The sequence below is a fragment of the Ascaphus truei genome, chromosome 15, assembly GCF_040206685.1.
Source record: "Ascaphus truei isolate aAscTru1 chromosome 15, aAscTru1.hap1, whole genome shotgun sequence".
Classification (NCBI taxonomy): Eukaryota; Metazoa; Chordata; class Amphibia; order Anura; family Ascaphidae; genus Ascaphus; species Ascaphus truei.
Window position 1 is genome coordinate 9,878,107 of NC_134497.1, and position 25,000 is coordinate 9,903,106.

At 46.3% G+C, this 25,000-nt stretch overlaps 1 protein-coding gene across 1 annotated transcript in view; it reads right to left on the reverse strand.

Moving 5' to 3' along the window:
- ATP9A (ATPase phospholipid transporting 9A (putative)) overlaps window positions 1-25,000 on the reverse strand; it is an 89,656-nt gene that overhangs the window by 17,494 nt on the left and 47,162 nt on the right. The window contains exons 15-24 of the mRNA XM_075571553.1: window positions 16,734-16,895; window positions 14,927-15,019; window positions 12,857-12,940; window positions 11,772-11,942; window positions 11,372-11,470; window positions 10,494-10,583; window positions 9,737-9,881; window positions 7,829-7,893; window positions 7,297-7,452; window positions 1,137-1,201 (exon numbers count right to left, since the gene is read on the reverse strand). Of these exons, the coding sequence (XP_075427668.1) occupies window positions 1,137-1,201; window positions 7,297-7,452; window positions 7,829-7,893; window positions 9,737-9,881; window positions 10,494-10,583; window positions 11,372-11,470; window positions 11,772-11,942; window positions 12,857-12,940; window positions 14,927-15,019; window positions 16,734-16,895 (1,130 nt within the window). The remainder of the gene's footprint in view (window positions 1-1,136; window positions 1,202-7,296; window positions 7,453-7,828; window positions 7,894-9,736; window positions 9,882-10,493; window positions 10,584-11,371; window positions 11,471-11,771; window positions 11,943-12,856; window positions 12,941-14,926; window positions 15,020-16,733; window positions 16,896-25,000) is intronic.

Below are 25,000 nucleotides of genomic sequence, written 5' to 3' on the forward strand. Positions count from 1 at the left end.
GTGGGTTATGGGGGGGGGGGGGGGTGAAGGGGGGAAGGGGTGGCCTAACAATGAACCGTGATAGTGTACAGTACAAGCCCGGTCAGGAAGGGTGGAATAAAGAGAATCTAAAATGGTATGCGGTGACGATAATGGAGCATTAACCATTTTAATCCGCCCTCTCTGCCAGAAAGGGTTAAAGAGAAATTCCTCGGTGCTCATTTTGAATAAACATTTTAAAAAGATTTTAAAAAATAAAAAAAAGATTTGACCTAAAACAGGGGTCCCCCCCGGAGCTGGAATCGGACAGTAGGCCGCGGCTGTTTCGCTGCCGACAAGTCTTCTCCGACATTCGGCCGCATTGGGACCCTCCGCCGCTTCTCCAAGGTAAGTTAATTTAAGGGTTCATTTAGCAGTTAGGGTAAGGTGTTATGGATAGGGGTTTTAGGTAGGGGCTTAGGTTAAGGGGTTTAAGGTAAGGTTGTATGGGTAAGGGGTGGCGTTAATATTAAGGGTTTTTTAGGGTAAGGGGTAAGATTAGAGACTTACCTTGGCGGAGAAGCGGCCAGGTCAGTGGTGGCTAAACGCCGGCAGAGTTTTGGTTGCGGCTACACAGCCACGACCAAATGTTCTAGACAGCCCCGGAGGTGCTCCGTGGCCATGCGTTGTCCGGGAGCCCCGTGGTTTCCTTGCTGCGGCTCAAAATGGGACACAAAATGGTGGCGGGGTCATGACTCGGCCCGGTGATGCCTTTACTTTCAATTGGCAGCCCTGCAGCTAAGTTTGTAGACTGGTAGACATATTTGGAGTTTTGGCACAAACAAATGACAATATCTGGGGAACCGGGGGACAAGGACACTGGACGTCAGGGGGGATGATCTGGGGGATCCCTCTAATTCAGGGGATGTGTATTATTCTTTTTGGGGAGGGCTGTTGCTTTAAACCTGCTGATTAATGCAGTTTCTTGACGACTCCTGGTGAAAACAAGATACACTTTGAGTACGTCGGAGCTCCAAAGCTAGTGAACACATTCGGGAAGCCGGGGAGCCCAACTCTCCACAGAACTGCAATGGTTCCAACTTCCCCTGCAAAACCAGCTCAAGCCTGCCCACCCAGAACAGACTGCGTGGGGGTATATACAATACTATTACACTTACCCAATGATGAGGAATCCTTGGTAGAGTGGAACGGAGGCGAAGTAAAATACAGAGGAGAAGACGGCCTGTAACGATATACCGGTCATGTGTCAGTCCTGAAAATGGTTTGGTTTGTAATGCTACGGATAGTACTAATAATAATGCTAGGTAATATGCTTAGCATCTTTTTATGCCCTTTTAAACACACACACATACATCCAAAAGCAAACATAAAAGTCAATGATATCATCAGAAGGGTAAAGTAATAAAAATGGCTGTGAGAAGGACATATTGCATAAAGATGGTACTAGATTGGATTACAATGAGTATCAAAAGACCAAGATGACGACCAAAACCAAGATGGGAGGAGGCCCATCATGATCATCATCCCTTGTCTCCCCACTGTTGGATGAAGGCCTCCCCAATGATCTCCCAGGTACTACGGTTGCAAGACGGTCTTCTCCACGTTGCTCCAACACATTTTCTGATTCCATCCTCACATCTTACTTTTGGTACTTTTCTTGGTCTTTACATCTCTCTCGGAATCCAGTCAAGTCCCATCTTTATCTAACGATGGCCATTTCTTCTTGTGATATGTCCGGCCTGCCGCCATTTTCATTTCTTCCCCCATGTGCTGATGTCACAGACAGTTGTTTGGTTTCGAACCCATGCCTTATTTTTCCTGCCTCTTTGGGTAATACCCAGCATGCATCTCTCCATACTTCTTAGCGTTGTCTGAAGCTTCTGAATTATCTTCACATTTAGTGTCCACGTTTCCCAACCATAAGTGAGCACGGGCAGGTTACACAGGGTGAAAACTTTCCTCTTGAGGAACCGTGGAAGGTTCCCTTGAAATATTGTGTTGTGCCTTCCAAATGTGCCCCCCCCCCCCCCACACACACACACACACACTATATGCTATACATATATTTATATGTAAAACATTATTATATTGATACAGAAGTTGCATCTAATTCATATAAAAAAAGGCTATAGAACTTCTACAATTGATCCAAGCTCCCCTAATGCATAATATAAATCAGACCCTATAGTGTCCATGTGAGCTGTGTGGGGGCGAACTTCTCTAAAAAGATCAAAGGTAACAAATTACCCACGCAATGCAAATATAACAACCATTTCTTATATCTTAATATTATTCAACATGTTCATCAAAAGACACTTCAACCTGAGGGCTCAATGCTGCCCATTGAGTAACAACTCCCGGGGTTCCTGAAAATAGCATGAGGGCCTTTTTGTCTCTTGTTGTACACATTGGGTCACAAACCCAGGAGCACTCCAAATTACTTACACACACACACACGCACACACACGCACACACACGCGCGCGCGCAAAGATGGACCACAGCATTTCCAATTAAATCTCCACTATGACCACTGCTTAACCACTTGTGATTTAGTTATACACGATAACAACGCGATAAGGAAGAAGTGCACATTTGAGATTTGCAATAGATAGGACAAAGCAAGTTTATTTCAGGTCAGTGTGAATAGCAAAGTAGAACAATGAGCTGCCCTCTCTCTCTCGAGAGAGGAAGTTTAGGCTGAATGTGTGAACAGTTGTATGGTATTTATAATTATGGAGATCCTGCTTTGAAAGATATAAGATTTATGCCTGAAAACTCTCGGTGCCTCATTTTGTTAACTGCAGGCTTTCAAAATGTGTTGAAAAGATGACATTATATCTGGCGGAGTAACACCGTCATGGGCCAGCTTACAGAAACCGTCTATTATTTCGGAGACACACCTGGGTAGTGCTAGGTTTCCAACAATTCATTTTAAATGGAAACCAAAGATCTCACTTCCCAGCAGCCTCTCTGTTAAAGGGGAAATCCTTCCGAGGACCAAAGTGAACTAATTCCAATGACAGCTTTAAGGGGATCGCATCTTTTTTTTTTTTTTTACCCAAATTGGACACCTGTAAGTATTTGTTTTTTTTAAGTTAGTCTTGGGACATTCCCCCTAGCTGCTCCTTTGTGTGATGATGTCACTGTGATGATGTCACTGTGTGATCAGCAAGTGCTTGTCCCCCTCCCCACATCACCTAATCTTTATTGTCTCTCTGATAAGGAGGGGGTGGGATAAGGGGAAAAAAACACTTCCCCATTCAGAGGCCCCTAAGAAATTCAACTGGCCGACTATTTGGGATTGTACCTTTCAGGTGCTACTCTAAGGCCCGTAATATAGTGGGCGCGCACACTCCGCCGTACGCATGCGCGGCACTTATTGTTGGCTGTGGCTAGTCAGTCGTCCTATACTAGGGACGCGCGCGCACGGCAGTGAGCGTGGAGCCGGCCGATCGGGGGAAAGCCGGTGAAAAGAATCTTTTCGCGCCGCTACCGCTGAGACTGTAATGTATGTATGTGTATGTATGTGTATGTATGTGTGTGTGTGTGTGTATGTGTGTGTATATGTATGTGGTATTTTGGATGGGCCAAACAGGGAGCTGTGGATCCAGAACTTTGGGCCAATCAGATGGGACGTGTGTGCAAACCCCACCCTCAGCCAGCTCACCACCTATGATTAGCCAATCAAGGATGCTGGGAGATGTTTTAGAGTTGCAGCCAATAACAGAGCTAGCCTGTGAACATGGAACCATGATAAAGAGAGGAAATCCAGGGTCAAGCGGTGCGAGATCACCTAAAATACAGGAAGTTGGCTAGTTACAAATGGCAGAAGGATATATATATAATATATATATCAAATAAAAATATCACTTGTGAGCACATTCACGTGTCTTAGACAGGTCTGCAGCCCTGCCTTTCACCATTATCACCTAGCATATAGTGCTTCCACTGCAGCAAGGGATTCCGGGAAGTGACATGCAAATGAGCACAGTGTGTCACCTTTTGCCTGAAATTCATTTTAACAGGGAGCCCTTATAAGCTAATGCTTGCCGTTCACACAGCTTTTAAGCACAGCATGGGATGCAGAGCCAGTGAAACCACTCACAGACAGCTATTTCAACCGTTTGGGTCTCATCAGAGGCTGGATGTACTGGCTCTGCAATTTTCAAGGCTGGGTAGGTTTACCATACTTTATACCGTATAAGTTAAGTTCACCCACCATAACGTGGGCAAGTGCCTTTATCTCCCTGTGCCTCAGGCACCAAAAACGTAGAGTGTAAGCTCTGCGGGGCAGGGTCTGTGTCTGTAACATTCCTACGTGCTGCGTCCCGCGCGCTGTGCTGTAATTGTGACGCGCTGAGTCCCATTGGGAGAAAAGCGCCACATGAAATAATGTTATTATTATAATACCTAATATCTAACGCGGGGAACAGAGAGGTCCAAAATCTATCATTATAAGGGGACCCGGATGATGGCGAGGAGGCAGCAGGTTGGGGCTTGCGCACTTCTTGGCCACCTCGGTGCCTCCGTCACACACACGCGTCATAAAAGGCAGGTTTCCTTGCTCATCGGCTGAACGGTGCTAATGCATTTAATGTCAGCCCTGCTCGGTACGCCCTCACGTCCATGTCTCGGGCTGTTTATTCTGCAGAACATTGTTTTGAGATGAAAGAATTTCCTTCTATTAATTTTATTAGTCATTACATGACGTTCTCTGTCACCACCTCAATTGTACCGTTTCCTTCTGTTTAGAAACCCGGCTATTTGTGGAGTTTGAGGACTGCCTCGCAAAACATAGGTTCCATTTTTTTTTTATTATAATTGTTAACATTTTTGGCTTACCTTTAAAAAAAATACACTGAGTGACAGATTGTGAGACCCCAAAATATCCTGATGTAAGGAAACCAGATTTGGAACTTTGGAGCTTAAAAGCTATTTTTTTTTTAAATAGGGTTGAACCAGGGGTTGTCCCGAGTGGAACCCCACTCATTTCAGCTCTGGGGACCCCCTGCTTCCTGAGATACTTAACCACAGGGGGCGCCGGTAGCTGCTCTGGCTGGGGTTCTCATAATGGTGGATTTACAGCTCCCCCGGCCCAATAGGAAGCCAAGACGTCACCCTTTACGGCTTCTTATTGGCCGGCGTGATAGGGACATTGAAGCAGGGATCTCCGGAGCTGAAATTAACGGGGTTCGGTTCCAGAGACCCCCTTCTACAATTCTATAAAAAAAAATGAAAAAAGCACCTAGCTTGGGCTGAACCTTTAAGTTCCTGTATTTGTGTTCCACTAATGGGTTATACTGGAGGTAATGGTACAATTTATCCCCCATTTCTCTGATGTATGTTACATCTTATAAAGAGACTTCTAAAAAGCAACAAGAGAAGAATGAACGTGCGAGGCTCTGATAATCTGGTTTTATCACCGCATGACACGATGTGGTGGTGGAGGGGGGATATCGGATCAGAATAAAACCGCTATGTAGGCGTGATCTGGTAAGCTGCACTGGGCTTTAGGCCTCACCGCGCCCACCAGGACAAAAACACTTGGACTCGGAAAATTGGAGCAAACAAGCCACAGACATTATTTACCGATCAACGAATTACAAGTATGCCAACAGTAAAACCAAACGGCTGTGCTGGATCAACTAAAACATCCGACCGCAAGGTCACGCAGGTACCATGTAAGGGATATCCAAGTGACCACAGGTAGCCCCCTCAAAACCCATACCATTAATTAATGGGGTTCAGACCGAGCTTAAGGCAGCAAAATTTGGGAGCGGCACAAATGTCCGCCCCCATATACATCTGCCACTCTTTCGGGTCAAATCGGGCCTAATGGGAAGGCACTTAAATGTGGCGGCCGCCCCGTGGCACTTACATGGGGCGGCTGTCTCCTTGCCGTCACCCTCCTTCTCCTTTCGAATTGCAGCGTCAAATGACGTTGCGTTATCATGGCACCGTGACGCCATGCGACATCACGCGACGTTACATTGGTGACGTCCCCGCTGTCATTTGACGCTGCGAATCAGAAGCAGAAGGAGGGTGGAAGCAAGGAGGCGGCCGCCACAGCTAAACGCCACTGGGCGGCCGCCACAGCTAAGCGCCACGGGGGGGGGGGGGGTGGATTTTCACATCCGATGTAAATGGTATGTACTAAAAAAAATGTCATCTGTGTCAAAATCGGCCATCAAATTGAACCTGGCGTAAACTTTAATGTCTGTTAATAGCGTGGGTGCACAATGAGGCTGCTACGCGTCAACCACAAATGTATTTGACGTCGCACAGATATTTCATAATGCAACTTAACAGAGCGTATTATTGTCCTGACAGTATGGCTAGTGTACATAACATCAATTATATTAACCAATACCAGATATAGACTAAAAATAAAAACGACATCATCCTGCTTTCATTTCCATTGTATCAATGCGGGTGGTACGGCATGATGCAATGTGTCAAAATCCATATTCATTTTATTATAATTTTATGTATTACTACTTTCTAGCAAAAACGAATGTCGGCGGTCCGGTTAGCACATCGGCGCAGCGTTCGGCACTTTTAGCTTCTCATCCACTTAAGCAGTTACACTGATTGCCAGGGGGGGTCTCTGTAAGTGCCCCTTACCTTCCGGCTTCTCCTCTCCGGCAACGTGATGCAGCGGCGTCCCGTTCCCATTGCAACGGGACGCTGAGACGTCACGGAGATGAGGAGCCGGTTGGAGATGACGGAGCAGGTAAGAGGCCCCGCGCTCTCCCTCCCCCCCCCCCCCCCACCTGGCACTGAGCCCCGCTAAATTGCAAGCTGGCTCGAAGAACCAGAATATATTATTTGGGTGCATCAATAATGGCACAAAAAAATAATATCCACAACATTTAACAGGGAAATCCCTCTCTTCTGTGCATCAGTCATCAGATAAATCCATATCAAAGTGCCCAGGGAAAAAAAGAGGATGGGTGGCACCAGTTATACCCACAAAATCACTTTATTCACCCATAAGTAGAAACTGTAGCAGCATACAGACTATTAAAATGCACAGATAGGCATATACACCAACCTCCGTGTGCCATGGACAACATCCAAAAAGCAGATACTTTACAGCTTGGAGGTAAGACCGGGGATCCGGGGGAAGACCCCGCCGATGTTCGTTTCGCATTCAAACTAAGCGCATCTGCCAGCCCTGCTGGAACGTTACATTGAACGCGAAACGAACATCGGCTGGAGCTTCTCCCTGATCTTACCTCAAAGGTGTAAAGGATCTCTTTTTTTTGGCAATATCACTATTATAGGCAAGGTAGAGATCAGGATGTGTTACATACCTGCATTGTGCTAATACACAGACTCCTATGGATGACAAACTGACTGAGGGCGGCTGATCTCTTGTAGCTGTTCCTCCCGTGCACCATTAGTAACCTGCCCAGGTGTTTAAACTGGGTCACCGAGAAGTCCGCTGCCAGGGACGCCTGCTTCCCTTCCTAAAAGGGCAACAAACCAGGCAGCGTCAGAGCCCGCAATCATGCCGGGTCATCAATAGATGTGTGTGACCGTGTCCCGATTCGATTCGCAATATCGCGCAAATCTTCGCTGAGAATGTTTCATTTTTTGTCTCTCACCAGTCCTTAAGGGCCACCAACAGGTCGGATTTTAAGGATATCCCTGCTTCAGCACAGGTGGCTCAGTCCACGACTGCACCACCTGTGCTGAAGCAGGGATATCCTTGTTGGGGGGGGTCTTGAGGACTGGAGTTGAGAACCCCTAGGTTAAGAGATTCTGCGCTCAAATGTTAACCCCGTCAGTCCGCTGCAGGCGCCTCCAGCATCGAGAACTGGAAGAAATGTACAACGTCCTCACCTTCCCCTCCACTCCTACTCCGCAATCGGCTTCTTGGATCATGCTGACGTCATTCCCACCATCACCTGCAAATCAAGACACCATCGGAACAGTTGTGGGTGCGCAATACCGCCCAACATTCAATACCCACGTGTGAAGAGTACGGGAACCTTTACATTCAGTTCCTGGACACACAAACACACACACACACACACACACACACACTTTAAGTTATGGTGGGTGAAAAAGGCAACAAAAAACCTCCACCGTTAGCATATAGCCAATAAAGAATATCACTTGTGAGCACATTCACATGTCTTAGACAGGTCTGCAACCCTGCCTTTCAACCATTATCACCTAGCATACAGTGCTTCCACTGCATGACACACCCATTGTGTGCTCATTTGCATGTCATTTCCCAGAATCCCTTGCAGCAGTGGGAGCACTGTATGCTAGGTGATAATGGTTGAAAGGCAGGTTGCAGACCTGTCCAAGACATGTGAATCTGCTCACAAGTGATTATATATATTATATAGACATACATACATACATACATACATACATACATACACATACATACACATACATATATCACCCACCCACAAAACTATCAGGTAAACAGAAACAAAACATGATGTGTATCTATCTCAACCACAAAGAAATAACCAGAGCCTTCTCTTTCTTGTGCAAGAAGACGCAGCTTTTAATAACAGGCTGATAACAACCTCGTGGTTCCTCTTTACACAGATGCAGTATTTCGGAGATATCCTCCTACACCTGAAACTGCACACACCTCGAGGTCTTTATCTGATTAAATACCTAACCCTAAATCCAATCGCTTGCTGCGCCTGCTCCAAGCACATCCGCCCTACCCGGTCCTATTATATTAAATCTTAACATTTTACGGGAAAGCCCCCCCCCCCCCAAAACCAGCGCGGTCTTCAATATCAGGAGCCATTTTTTTTTTATATCCCCTCATTTATGATTTAAAACAAATGTAGTTAATATATTACAATACCGTTTCTTTATATGGGGGGAGGGGGGGAATTAAACTTTTTTTTACTTTCTTGGGGGGGGAAAAAGAACATTAAAAAAAAAGTATGTTATTATTTATTTTAGTATGTTACAGAAACTTCTCACAACATAATGATACCAAGCTTGAAATAGAGTAAGTGAGGGGATTTATGTTCAAACGCTATTATTAATAATTGGTCAGTGTACTGAGAAATGGGCTGTGTCTATTATGTCTGCGAGTAAAAATATAGAAACTCTGCACTATCAAACCTGGATTCCCACGGCTCTTTCTACTCAACTCAGAACCAGCAAATTCCCACCATAACTTATTTAATGTGTGGGTGAAACCTATCCCAGCTTCATATGGCAAAGTCAGTATCACCAACCTCACACTGATGAGACCCAAAAGGTCGAAAAAGGCTGTTTGTGAGTAGGGTTACTGACTCTGCACTTCTTTAACCCGGGCTGTGCTGAAACGCTGTATATCACGGCAGGCAGAAGCTTCTAGGGGTCCGTGTTAAAATGGATTTGAAGCGAATGGTGACACTGTGTGCTCATTTGCATGCCATTACCCAGAATCCCTGGCTGCAGAGGAAGCACTGTATGCTAAGAGATAATGGGGAAAGGCAGCGCTGCAGACGTGTCTGAGACGTGAACGTGCTCACAAGGGGTATTTTCATTTGCTCAGAAAATTCAACTTGTAATTTCCCCAAAATGAAGGCAGCCAAACCTTTGCTATTAGCATGGTTAGAGGTGTTAAGGGAAGTCAATTAGACAATGTGTAATGGTCAACTGAGTGGGAATGCACCTTTAAATAATGCCACCAAACTGGAAATGGGTACATGGAAATGGGGCACAATCAGGCACTTTGATGGGTTACCGAGAGATTACTACGTTTGTGGATCTCGTTCGTACCTACAGCACAGGTGAGTTTCCCCGTCCGCTCCTGCAGCAGACGCACAATCTGAGCCTTCTGGGTAGGGGCGCAGCGGCAGCACACCACCGTAGGACACTGGCAGGCCAACTCCATGAACTCATACTCGTAATATTTCAGGCATACCTGTGCCACGGTGACAATGGGAGACACGGTTATCCTGGCATGTTGCGGCAACTAATGGAGCAACGTCTACGTATTGTTCACAAGACCGACTGGTAAAGATGGAAGAAGCCCGGCGTCACCAACGGAAAGTCAGAACGTCATCTCACAAGGGCGTTACAACGCTCTGCTGATCGCCGGAGTGTGCCTGACCGTATGTATGCATATACATATATAACATTATTTATATACTGTAGCACCATCCAGTTATATAGCGCTACACAATACACGTGAAATAATATTATAACGCAGAATGGGAATAAGCGCTTCGGACATAAAACAATAGGAAAAGCAGTCCCTGCCCCGCAGAGCTTACACTCGCATGGTCATTTTGCGTCTACGGAATAAGGATTATTGCTCTGTGGGCAAATTGTTTGCATCTCGGGAACAGTGGGTAACGCAGGAACTCCCCAGTTCAGATAATTAAAAAATAAAATACTAAAAATATGCTTTGTTTTCGATTATTATATTTATGTCGTATTTTATATTACTACTCGAAACCAAAACATCAGATTTGCGGCTCAACTCTGTGCTTGGGATTCCCGCTGAGCCCACTTCATAACACTCGTTAAATACCTCTAACGAGTCTCCTGAGATAACCAGAGCGCAGTCGTGCTTCCTCCGAAATGCGTTCAATTCCAGGTGGGCTTCCCCCCTGTTAGCTACCTGGGAACGAGAAGTATATGATTATGGTGCTATAATCTGGTGAAGAGAACGGGAGACAATGGATAGGCGTGTATACGTAACCCTTTCCCCAAACCTACGTACAACTAGCTAGAAAGGCCGATATTCAAATTTTCAGAGCTGCAAACAAGGCACACTTTGTACAGATAATGTTAACCCTTTTTTTCGCCAGATGTGCCTGAAATGCATTGATGAGAAATGTGTTTGAAGACTAAAAGAGCCTCAATGTGTGTCTCGTGTATAGAGATGCGTGAAACTTTCACACGAGGTCGGGAGCCACGTGAAATTGGAACTTTATCTAGTCGTGAGAAAAAGCCACGGTTCTGTCAAAGTTCGCAAGCGGTAAACCGGCTTCAACTCAACGTACGTCGCTATTTCATATAATAAATTGCAAATATCTAAAAAAAAAAAAATATAATACATTTAAACCACTAGATCCTCTTTAAATGCCTTGGTAAATAGATAGGTATTGAGCCTGTTATTATAGATTCCCAGAGAGGGAGCCTCTCGAGCTGAACGAGGCAGAGTGTTCCAGAGAGTGGGAGCAGCTCGGGCGCCAAAGAAGTCACGGAGATTCCCGGAACTGAAGGAGTCCCTCACCTGCAGATCAAAATGAGCGATTGGGAGGGTAGGGAACTAAAAGCTCCGTCAGATAGCTGGGGCTCTGGCCATGTAGTGCTTTGAATGTCAAGTAATGTGTGGCTGGCCGCTTTCTCAACCAAAGAGTTACAAAAGCTATATGTCCTCCGGGAACCCAGGTAGATACTCACAGGTCTGAAAATATGAATGTCCTGATTTCTGGTCACCAGATGTGCGTTCTTTGCTGTACATGTAGCGGTTTCCAGCTTGTCTCCAGTCAACATCCAGACCTGAAAAAATAAATATTTCCATAATACTGCGATGACCTCATGAAGAGAGAAATGTTTTGTTTGTTTTTACATGTAATACATATATTTCCCCAGCTTCTGTTCAAATTATTTCTAATGCTTTCTCTTTATCCACATCAGGTGCCAGAGTTACTGTGATAAAGATCTGTATGTAGTATTTTCGAATGTTAGGTTAATAATCCGAAGAAACAATGAGAAAAATGTGATGGGAAGGTCAAATAATGATTCATAATGACAAGATGATACATATCATGGAGTCCCCTTGGATATACGCCCTTGATACCTTCATTCCGGCATTCCGTAATGTCTCCAGGGTGGGTCGAACATCAGCCTGCAGTTGGTCTTCAACTCCTGTCAGACACAGTAGTTCCATCTCCATTTCCAGGCTCTCAATGACGGTTGCCACTTTGAGTGACCGGTCGTGAACGCTGAGCTTTGCCTGGACGTATCGTGCCTGCGCCCAACACAAGAGAACGCCGTCAAAATGGGGGGCTAGGTCAGGAGCGGCCAACTCCAGTCCTCAAGGGCCACCAAGAGGCCACGTTTTAAGGATATTCCCGCTTTAGCACAGACAGTGCAGTCAATGACTGAGCCACCTGCGCTGAAGCAGGGATATCCTTAAAACCTGACCTGTTGGTGGCCCTTGAGGACTGGAGTTAGTCACTTCTGTACTCCTGACGATGACTGACCTTGTATCAGGTGACTATCATTCAACTTAACAAATGCTTCCTCCTGCCTTCCGAACGCGTTGGCAGCTTCTCTATATCATAACAACATTGTAACTGAGTGAACCTTTATTGCACAGGAAGTGAAAAGCTCATTTGACCTTATGTTCAGATAGTGGTCGTGCAGTGCCATCGATGTATACAGTATGCGGGTGGAAATAGGTGGTAGGTGACGGGAGGGGAAAGGCCAAAACATGATGTCATCATTGCTCCGAATGACTTACTATGACTGTATTCACTCATTCACATGCAGATATTTATTTGTATACTTTATATTTACTAATAAAAGCTCATTGGCCAATTTATTGTTATGTCCCGTATGTATTTGTACGAGGGTACATAAATAAAAAATACCACTGGTGGCCCATTCTCAAGTCTCAGACAGGTCTGTAACCCTGTCTTTCCCCATTGTTGCTTTGCAAACAATGTTTCCACTGTAGCGAGGGATTCTGGGTAATGACATGCAAATGAGCACTCACCGTAACTTGTTAGCCAATCAGAACAATACACTGAAGGCTCCACTAGCGCTATGCAAACATATCACAAATTGGATGAGGCCTTCAAATAAGCCTTGGTAGAATATGAATTCCTGAACTGCAACAGCTCTCTACAAAAGCAAATCCAGAAGAAGAAAGAATCGTACCTCAAAATCTTGATACTGTTCCTCTGTCAAAGATTTCTTGGCAACCACCAGCACCCTCAAACCTTCTCTGGCCATATTCCCGCACTGTAATACAGAAAGGTATACGTGTTTTACACAGAACGTCACTGTCACACAAATGTGTCCAATCCCAGAATAGTTTAATAAAGAGTTAACATCTACAGAGAAATAAAAGAAAAAGAAAGAGTTCAAATCTCAAACCATATACTAAATACAGAAGGTTTTAAAGATCGCCTGTAAAATAATAATAGATATGCATGCTGTAATCACGAAATAGACAGTCTCCAAAGAACTAATATTATAGCTTTTTATTAAAGCTGCAGACCAAGCAATATCCTACGTGTGTGTGCTTTATTTTAAATAAATCAGTTCTGTACTATGAGAAAATACTTGTAGCTTTTTTCATTTTTTAAACAACTCTGAATGACATTTTTAATGTAGTATAATGTAACACGCATTTTTTGTTTCTACATCAACCATTTACAAAGTCATATCCCCTTCCTCTTCTGAAACAGGCTCTGGCAGAACTTTGCATCTTTGGTCCTCTTCTGCTGCACTGACAGCCATTTAGCGAACCCCCGAGCCGAATCTTCGCCGATCAATCACAGGAGAACAGATTGATCGGCAACTTGGCTAATTACTTATCAATGTGTGGATTGTATTGATGCGCATATTAAAAGGGGGGGGGGGGAAATATATATATACAAAGGTATATATATATATAAAAATATATATACTGTATATATACTGTATATATATAAAAAATAACTGTATATATGTATATAATATATATATATATAATACACATATATATATATATATATATATATAATGGCAGCTTGGACAGCTGCTTTAAAATGCTTCAGTATTAGGTGATAACCTTTTTTATTTGGACTAACAATTGATATTATAAGAGATATTATGAGACAAGAGTTTTCTCTGTTCTTCAGGACGAAAGGAGAACTCACGAAAACTTGTCTTATAATATCAATTGTTAGTCCAAATAAAAAAGGCCTCACCTTGTACTGAAGTCCTCATTTCCTCTGCACTGTCGCGACTGGACTAACGCGGCTATTTCGACTCCATTCCCCAGCTCGTTATGAAACATCCCAAATAACCGAAATCCTTGGCTGTGGATGGGAATGTCCCAGCGCTTAAAGTATACAAAAACAATGAGAAAATGTGAAAGGGAAGTGTGCCCTGACCAGCGAGAAATACAAGCGAGGAAGGTCACCCCGCAGAAGAGAAGGAAATGGGCTAAAAAAACCCGAGTCCACGTAACAAACCTAGGTGTATCGCGGCTAACTCACTGAAAGGGATCCGTGACCTGTGTCCCCTCTACTCCCGGGGAAGGCATCAACACATGGCAAGGCAGGCCCGCCCGTGGGCGGTAAGCAGGTAAGGCACCGCCTAGGGGTGACAGGTCCCCGGGGGGGCGGCAGGAGGGAAAGGAACGTGAAACAGCGCTGCTGCTTTCCTTTTATTTATTTTTGAGTGCATGTAGGATTGAAGTAGGGAGTCTCCGTAGCCGAGACGCATTGGTTTCAGCTCTGGGAACCCCCGGCTTCCTGAGACACTCACCTCCTTAGTGGGGGCGGGGATCTCCTGCTCAGGTTTAAAGCTCCATGTCACATGGGCCCACGGGAAGCCGCCTATGATGTCACAGCTTCCTATTGGCCCAGGCGATGTGACATCTAAACCTGAGCAGGAGATACCGGTGACCCCTAAGGAGGTATTTCAGGAATCAGAGGCGCCCCGGAACTGAAATGAACGGGGTTCAGCTCTGGAGTACCCCTGCTTCGTAGCTGGGGGGGCAATTTTGGGGGGGCTACATTTTTTTGCGGGGGGGGGGGGGAGGGGGGCATTGTTAATAGTGCTTGCCTAAGGGCGGCACATAACCTAGAGACGGGCCTGTCAGCCCTATATATATATATATATACAGTTTATGTGTAGGTCTCCATGCATAGGATGTAGGGGAAGGGTGTATGTTTTAGCGCTGGAAAATGCGTCACCTGTATTTCCCGTGTAACAATGTCCGTACGCGGTACTTACCTCCTCCTCGAGCCAGTCGTTGTACTGCACAATTCCAGCCATTACCACGTCCGCCCCTTTCATGTAGAACGTGGTTTCTCCCGTGGAATCGTCCTACGAATGAAAAGGACACGGTCTTAAAGCTGCAACGCGCGCTGGTCGCCATTGCAGAGATCTCTACTCGGCCCTTTCAACGTTGTTTTTTACTTTGAAAAACAAATCTGCTGCTCCCTTCAGGAGATAAAAGCGTTTGAAATATTGAGGGCCCGAGAGGTTAAAATGGAGCTCTCTCTGGAGCCCAGTGCTGCCGAAAGGTTACCACGGTAACCTGCTGTTATATTTTCTGAACCTTTTACATGTAAAGCCAAATCTATGTAACATTGACATGGCAACTCCCAGAATGTGGTATTGTGTCAGTACTCCAAAAATAAAATAAATAATAATAAAATATATATATATATATATATATAATTTATCATTTATCTCGCTGTAGCCTTAACCGCTTTTCTGCTCGAGAGTCCTGCAGTGCTGGCCCCTCTGGCCATGAAGTGGTTAAAGTTTCTTGTGCTACCAAAAAGAAACTGATCCGCAGCCTCTTGGCCTCTGGCCTGGTTCCCAAGATATTTGCGAGAATACTTGCGTTGCAGACAAAATGGCCCCCAGGACCCCTACGGAGGCGAGTATCTCCGGGGAGCAGTGGGTCCCCAGAGCTGAAATGAACGCGGTTCCGCTCCCCGGAGACCCCCTGCTTCCCACCTACTAAAAATAACACGTTCTGCTGCTTTAAACCTAAACGACCTGTAGAGCAGAGTAGATATGCACTGCATATCTGTCCAATCAATGACCTACATCGTAGAAAAAGCACTTGACACGACTAATGGCGTCCATTTCTGTTATGCTACCTCGTTCCTAGGTAACAGGGGACAAGGTTATTGTCGGTGGAATCAGCAATTAAATTGTTGTTCTTATTTTTTTTTTAAAAAAGGTGTTTAGCCACATCTCTGCAGGATACGCTGCAGCCCCCCCGGCTTCCTGTGCAGCAATACTGGGCCTCGAAAAACTTCACCATTTTTGATCCAACATAAATACAGTGTCCACTGTCTCCTTGTATTACTCACTTCCTCGCAAAGGGTTCAGGGGGAGGTTAGAACTTTCTCATATCACGGGGGACGATCGTGTCATCAATCTGCAGAAATGGTTTTACCAACTGTATTGTTTCCAAGCGGCATCTCCAGCTAGCGCTGGCTCCAATTCAAAGGGTTTGTTTTGAATGCAAAAATGAGATAATGGTTCGCTCTCTGCTGGCCAATGTGGGGTGCTGGCAGCGCGTGGGGGATATATTGTGTAGGAGTTTTCAGGCACAAAGTCGCTGCGCTGCAAAGCTTACAATCTAATGGTGGTGCCTGAGGCACAGGGGGATAACGGGAGTTCCTCAAGGTCACAAGGAGCCGACACCGGGAATCGAACCAGGCTCCCCTGCTTTGGTCAGTGTCAATGTTATCAGAGTCTGTGGTTTTAACTCATAATATAAAAGGTAATTATTCCCACGCTGTGAAACGTTTCCCTGCCACTGGACATCAAGCTTTTAAATGCCAAAGTATCGGGGATGTTAGATGGAGAATCAGGACTTACATCTAGAAATGGAAGAAATTCTCTCAAACATTCCTGGATTGGTGGGAGGGGGGGGGGAGGAATGGGCATTCGTGGCTCATAGAAAAATTGCAACAACAACAAAAAAGTGGGATCTAAAATTGTCATTTTCTACCTGAAATTCCACCTGAAATTGTTGCACGTTACAGAAAGACAGGCGATGGACCGATAGACTTACTCTGACGATGACGCCCATCCGTCTGCTTTCGTAGGTGAATGGAAAGATCTGGAGGATGGTGAAGTTTAGGATTTGCCCACTGGGTGTCCTCAGCAGCATGGAGGATTGATCCCTGCCAACCAAGGTCAGTCCCACGCTCTCTGTCCACTCGACCAGGGCCACCTGCGTACCACAAAAGGTGAAAGGTCAGGTTTAGATTGCGGCGTTTCAGAGGCTGGAGAAAGTTTGTTCACGGGGAAGAAATATTATGGTTGGGAACACTGCAAATCATCGTACTCCTTTTCTGCAGATGTAGCAGCTTCGTTGGGGCGCGTGTTGGGGTTTGTTCTGCACCGGGTGTGGGACTGTCGCCATGAGTCCAGGCTACCGGGATGTTTCATGTAAGAGGCGAGTTTTAAGGTTTGTCTTAAGGTGGGGAGAGAAGGGGCTTGGCGTATGCCGAGTGTGAGGGACTCCCACAGGTAAGGGGCAGTGAGGGGAAAAGGTTTAAGGTGAGAGAGCTGTAGAGGTGAAAGGGGTGGAGAGGAGACCGTTATGGTTAGAGCGCAGGAGAGAAGCGGGGGCATAGTTTGTTAATGGCATATAGATGGAGCAAACAAGAAGACTGAGTGTCCATGTTGGAAACGGACAAAGACATTTAAAAAAAAACTATTTAAAATACTTAGATGTGTGTGATTTTCTTTTAAAGGCTTCAGTGAGATTTAACCCATTACTTCAGTTTGGTACTACATAGAAGTTGTGCCTGTAGTTGAAGGAGTAAGTGTGTGTGAACATATAATCATTTTTATTTTTATTTTAATTCAGTATTTCCTCCCACAGCTAGAAAAGAAAAAGATGGATTTGGAGCATGAATGAGCTCGCTCAACCCCATATGTTTGAAGTAAATATAGAGCAGAACAGCCAGGGAGGAGCAGGACAGCCAGGGAGGAGCAGGACAGCCAGGGAGGAGCAGGACAGCCAGGGAGGAGCAGGACAGCCAGGGAGGAGCAGGACCGCCAGGGAGGAGCAGGACCGCCAGGGAGGAGCAGGACAGCCAGGGAGGAGCAGGACAGCCAGGGAGGAGCAGGACCGCCAGGGAGGAGCAGGACAGCCAGGGAGGAGCAGGACAGCCAGGGAGGAGCAGGACGTACAGGGAGGAGCAGGACGTACAGGGAGGAGCAGGACAGCCAGGGAGGAGCAGGACAGCCAGGGAGGAGCAGGACCGCCAGGGAGGAGCAGGACGTACAGGGAGGAGCAGGACAGCCAGGGAGGAGCAGGACGTACAGGGAGGAGCAGGACAGCCAGGGAGGAGCAGGACCGCCAGGGAGGAGCAGGACAGCCAGGGAGGAGCAGGACAGCCAGGGAGGAGCAGGACCGCCAGGGAGGAGCAGGACAGCCAGGGAGGAGCAGGACAGCCAGGGAGGAGCAGGACAGCCAGGGAGGAGCAGGACAGCCAGGGAGGAGCACTCCAGCGGGCTGACCCGGAAGTCTTCACTGACTTCCGGTGACTGCCGCTGCTACAGTGCGCACCTCCCCGGCTGTCCTGCACTGCCGCCGTGCTCTGCTCCCGCAATCCTCTGTCCTCCTCTCCCGCCGATGGCTGACATCCTCCTCCTTTCCCTCCACCGCCGGCTGCCGTCCTCCTCCTCTGCTCCTGCCGTTCTCCATCCTCTTCTCCCACCGCCCCGAAGGAAGGGGGGTGATTCAGGAGGACCACAGAGGAAGCAGAGCAGGACGGAAGTACCCAGTACCCGGCACCCTGTGCCAAATCCTGGTAATTTCCGGGTACTAAAAATATGGCCGAGTATGCCGGATACCGGATCATTTCCGGGTAGCCCGTACATCACTAGTATTTATGTATATCTTTATTTATATAGTGCAGACAGTGTACTCAGTGCTTTACAAGACAACACAGTACAAGGAATTATAATAATACAGTAAATGCAGCAAAGTCAGGCAATAGGAAAGAAAATCCCTGCCTGAAATGCATAGTACAGTTCTTGTCTTCTTCACCTCCAATTTGAACTCCACAGACACTTCATATGTTACACAGCCAATGTGCAGTGTCATTACACAGGATGTGCTGTCACTTTGGCTGTCCCTGGGTGAGTGACAGGCCATTCAGCCTATCACAGAGGGATGTGCAAACCATCCTTAGAGAAATATATATATTTAAAAAAGCATTTCCCATTTATCAAATTTCTCACCTAATGCGCTTCTTTCCTGACTCGCATATCAGAAGAGTGCTCCATGAAAGCATTGGCTTAATTCAGTGATTTTCAAAAATTTTTTTGCTTAATGAACCCTAGAATTATATTGTGAAATTCTGCAGAACCCCAACCCTCTCTAATCGCAACTGAGAGTCGACGCAATGTAAGGATCCCCAAACCCTCTCTAATAGCGCGTCTGAGATCAGATCCATTGTAAGGAACCCCAACCCTCTAATAGCGCATCTGAGATCAGATCCATTGTAAGGAACCCCAACCCTCTCTAATAGCGCGTCTGAGATCAGATCCATTGTAAGGAACCCCAACCCTCTCTAATAGTGTGTCTGAGATCAGATGCATTGTAAGGAACCCCAACCCTCTCTAATAGCGCGTCTGAGATCAGATGCATTGTAAGGAACCCCAACCCTCTCTAATAGCGCGTCTGAGATCAGATGCATTGTAAGGAACCCCAACCCTCTCTAATAGCGCCTCTGAGATCAGATGCATTGTAAGGAACCCCAACCCCCTCAAATAGCGCATCTGTGATCAGATGCATTGTAAGGAACCCCAACCTTCTCTAATAGCGCGTCTGAGATCAGATGCATTGTAAATTCTTCTGTATTTGGAACAATTTTCAAATGCCCTGAAAATTGTATAGAACCCTTTAGAGATGCCCGGGGAACACAAGCGCTAGTAGGAACCTCTGTTGAAAAACCCACGCTTTATCCGTAGCATGTTTTCTAAGACTGGAAGAGATTACAACCAGATCTTTTTAGATCTCTGGTGTGGGTTAAATAAATCAATTTTTCTTTTACCATTAGAGTAATCACTAGTATTACATTGAATTATTCCTGACAGTCCACCTTTCAGGAGAATCGAAATACCGTTATATACGCATATTTCTACTCAAATAACTTCTGCCACCAGAGGTCGCTCTCCCCATGCCAGCAATGAGACCAAAATACACTATCCCCAAATGTGAAATGTTTCAACACACCAATAATTAGTAACACTTCAGTGAAATGTCGCCGGACAGTAAGTGAAGCATGGCGTGTCCTATTTATAATCTCAGCATTAAGAGAATCTAGCGATCTTAGAGAATTGAGCTAATTAGCGTAATAAACTAAATTTCCAGGCGCATCAACGTAACCTTTCCAGGGTCAGGGGCACTTGACGCGATCATACCCCGGACACAGGTTACAGAAGTGGAGGGAGGCATCACTAACAAACGCCTTGAGATATGTTCTGCTTCATATTCTTCTTCTGGACCAAACACAGCACCCGGAAGTTTTAATTATTCAAGTAGGGTAGCAGTACTGATCCACAGCTGTAGACTGAACAGAATCATTATTACAGTATAATAAAGGATACACCTGTGGTTTTTAACCTTTTTCCGTTGAAGAACCCTATAATTATATTGTGAAATTCTGCGGAGACCCAACCCTCTCTAATAGCGCATCTGGGATGAGATGCATTGCAAGGAACCCCAACCCTCTCTAATAGCGCGTCTGAGATCAGATGCATTGCAAGGAACCCCAACCCTCTCTAATAGCGCGTCTGAGATCAGATGCATTGTAAGGAACCCCAACCCTCTCTACTAACGCGTCTGAGATCAGATGCATTATATGGAACCCCAACCCTCTCTAATAGCGCATCTGAGATCAGATGCATTGTAAGGAACCCCAACCCTCTCTAATAGGGCATCCGAGATCAGATGCATTGTAAGGAACCCCAACACTCTAATAGCGCGTCTGGGATCAGATGCATTGTGAGGAACCCCAACCCTCTCTAATAGTGCGTCTGAGAACAGATGCATTGTAAGGAACCCCAACCCTCTCTAATAGCGCGTCTGAGATCAGATGCATTGTAAGGAACCCCAACCCTCTCTAATAGCGCGTCTGAGAACAGATGCATTGTAAGGAACCCCAACCCTCTCTAATAGCGCGTCTGAGAACAGATGCATTGTAAGGAACCCCAACCCTCTCTAATAGCGCGTCTGAGATCAGATGCATTGTAAGGAACCCCAACCCTCTCTAATAGCACATCGGAGATCAGATGCAATGTACATCTTTCTGTATTTGGTACAATTTTCAGATTACCTAATAGATTGCAGGGAGCCCTGTAGGGACGCCTGGGGAACCCAAGAGTTCATAGGAACCCTGGTGGAAAATCACTGGGATACACCAGCAACCGTATCACAGGAACACTTACTTGTGTTTCCAAATCTCTCGTCTTAACTATTAGGCTGCGGCAATGGTGACCATGCGCGTAACGTCGCCCGCTTTTTAGCGCCAGCGGTTTCATGCCAGGGTAGACGCGATGGGGAGGCGTGGCTGTGACATCACGGAGCTGGTTCGCCTCATTGGGCGAACCGTTCACGTGACTTGGACGTCGCTCCGTAGAATCAAATGTAACCGGTTCCTCGCATACCGCGCGCCCCCCTCGCACTGTCGCACGTGCGGTCTATGGCTGCAACCCTCGTCTTAAAAAACATTGGGATCGCGCCACGCACGCCTCCGCGCCGTCTCCCCGACCATGGCCGCAGCCTTAGACTGTAAGCTCTTCAGATTCCAACAGCATGCAGACACACTTATGGCATAGCACTGCTTAGTAGATAGGGCCCTAACACACCTTCTGGGCACTGGATGAGCCCTTCCGAACCATTCAGCGGACTGTTCTCCAGCACTGCTTACACAGGCTTTCATGAAGCATGTGACGTAGTTCCCTCGGAACTCAACATATCACAGAGATGTCAATAGCAACGTTGGTGTCATATATCCCAACATATCCCATCCGAGAGCGCAGGGAAGCCTACTACATCTGCAGTTTACAACTGTCCATCAGCATTAGAGAAATACCAAGCCCACCATCGGTGCTGTCAAACCCACTGACTCTTTGTATACTTAAGCAATCGCAAGCCCTTGATTACACGGCATGAAATAAACACACATCACATTTGCCGTCACTTCACGTTGTACGATAATGGTTGTATTCCCGCCGCCGGCTGTTACATCTCTTGTACACTGCGGTGTATCGGCGTTTCAATTGTTGAAACGTCAACAGGCTAAGAGCAGTGAAGCAGGGTACCGGCACTGCAGGAGAGAGGGGTGTTGGAGATGGGATGAGGCTTTCACATTGGCTTTGGGGAAATGGTTCTCGTTTGCACTAAATTTCGATAATATTTTTGAGAAAGTTTACAATGCAATATTTACATTTACCAGGTAGGGTTACAGGCTGTATGGTGTCCTGGAAGGTGGGTAGGGTTACAGGCTGTACGGTGTCCTGGAAGGTGGGTAGGGTTACAGGATGTACGGTGTCCTGGAAGGTGGGTAGGGTTACAGGCTGTACGGTGTCCTGGAAGGTGGGTAGGGTTACAGGATGTATGGTGTCCTGGAAGGTGGGTAGGGTTACAGGCTGTACGGTGTCCTGGAAGGTGGGTAGGGTTACAGGATGTATGGTGTCCTGGAAGGTGGGTAGGGTTACAGGCTGTACGGTGTCCTGGAAGGTGGGTAGGGTTACAGGATGTACGGTGTCCTGGAAGGTGGGTAGAGTTACAGGCTGTACGGTGTCCTGGAAGGTGGGTAGGGTTACAGGCTGTACGGTGTCCTGGAAGGTGGGTAGGGTTACAGGATGTACGGTGTCCCGGAAGGTGGGTAGGTTTACAGGCTGTACGGTGTCCTGGAAGGTGGGTAGGGTTAAAGGAAGTACGGTGTCCTGGAAGGTGGGTAGGGTTACAGGCTATACGGTGTCCTGGAAGGTGGGTAGGGTTACAGGCTGTACGGTGTCCTGGAAGGTGGGTAGGGTTACAGGCTATACGGTGTCCTGGAAGGTGGGTAGGGTTACAGGCTGTACGGTGTCCTGGAAGGTGGGTAGGGTTACAGGCTGTACGGTGTCCCGGAAGGTGGGTAGGGTTACAGGCTGTACAATGTCCTGGAAGGTGGGTAGGGTTACAGGATGTACGGTGTCCTGGAAGGTGGGTAGGGTTACAGGCTGTACAGTGTCCTGGAAGGTGGGTAGGGTTACAGGATGTACGGTGTCCTGGAAGGTGGGTAGGGTTACAGGCTGTACAGTGTCCTGGAAGGTGGGTAGGGTTAATAGTTGTACGGTGTCCCGGAAGGTGGTTAGGGTTAAAGGTTGCAGAGTGTCGTGAAAGGTGGGTAAGGTTAAAGGTTATACGTGTCCTGGAAGGTGGGTAGGGTTAAAGGTTATACGGTGTTGTGAAAGGTGGGTAGGCTTAAAGGCTGTTCCTCTAGAAAGGCTAGCGTTCCTTATCTCCAATCTGCTTGTATCCATTTCATTCCCCCTACTCGTTACTGTAGGACAGGGCAGCAGCGCCCCCCGGGCTGCAACTGATATCTGAATGTGCACAGGAAACAAATTTAGGAAACCCTGCTCTCTGTGAGAGGAAATTAATCTCGTGCCAACTGGTAAAAATTTCAGCTCTTCACAACAAGAAAAGCGTATAAACAATGTCCCACTTAATTCAGCAACGGACCTTCCTGGCTATGTTAATATCTGAGTGATATAGAATTTCAAAGTTAGGACTTTCTGTGCCAGCGCACGCTGTGACTCATTGCAATGGCGCTGTCCGTTAAAAGGGGCAGCTACTCCCGAGCGGGGACCCCCTTGCTCCCGAGACACTTACCGGGGAAGCTGCGGGCCAGTAGAATCCCCTCCAAGGGGAAACAAAATGGCGTTTAAATCTCTTTGTGTCCCGCGAGCCGATAAGGAGCCGCCACGTCACACGTGGCAGCTTCCTATTGGGCCACGTGACATGAGCATTAAAAACAACCAGGAAGCAACCGGCAGCAGCAGATTCTCGCTAAGTATTTCGGGAACAAGGGGGTCCACGGAGCTGAAATTAGCACGGTTCAGTACCGGAGACCCCCTGATTATATTTATATATATATTTTTTTTTTTCTGAAGCAGGGATATCCCGAATACCTGGCCTGTTGGTGGCCCTTGGGGACTGCAGTTGGCCTCCTCTGCTGTAGTTGTTAGGGATGAAGTTAGGGAGCACAGATCAGCGCATCTTTCCTGGACAAATATTTTCTTTGAACCCCATTAGGGGACCCGAGACCCATCCACACTTTTCCCTGCAAGGAGCTGACGACACCCTGGCAGAGAAGGGGTTAATCTATATTTCCTATATAGCACTGCCCCATAGAGCTTACAATCTAAATGTGATGCCAGAGACACCTACAGTACTTCAAAGGCAAGTGACATTATCACGGTGCTACTCCTTCAGCCCATGTTACTATTATACTAGTATTAATACTCCTTCAGCCCATATTACTATTATACTAGTATTAATACTCCTTCAGCCAATGTTACTATTATTAATACTCTTTCAGACCATGTTACTATTACACTATTATTCATACTCCTTCAGCCCATGATACTATTATACTAGTATTAATACTCCTTCACACCACTGTGAAGCAGTACATTCAGCCAGCGTTCCCTGCCCCTGCGACAGCGTGGATGAACGTCTAACACGTGGCAGACGCCAGAGGAAGGTGTGGGAGCTGTGCCAGCTACTGTGAGAGGGGATACTCTTTAAAATATCCACTGCCTTTTACCTTCTTGGCTCCGGTAAGCGGGCAATCCGGACAGATATCGTTTGGGACCTTCACCTTGTCATTATTGTGTCATATGTTTTATGAAGTTTTTATAGCATATTAAATATATCCTTTTACATTTTTTAGTCCACTGTGTGTTTCAGCAACATTGTTAGTTTTTGTTTGTTTGTTGGTTTAGTGTTTAACAGTATTACACTATGTTTGTCTTTTTCTCTTTCCATGTTTGATCACCGTCTGCTGAGATCATCAATGAATTATCTTATCACCATCCGGTTGTATATTTAATTATATATTTAATCATTTATCTTTAAAAATTGTTTAGCGCCATTTGCGCCATTTGATACCATAGTAATACTTTTGCATATATGTACTTGACCCAGCGCCATAGATATAACGTGTCTTCTAGTTCTATATCTGACCTGGGGGGTCAGAGTTATATCACAGGCTGCGGGCCTCTCCCTTTTTAGATTAGCGCTAACTTTTTTCCGTCTAGTGATGC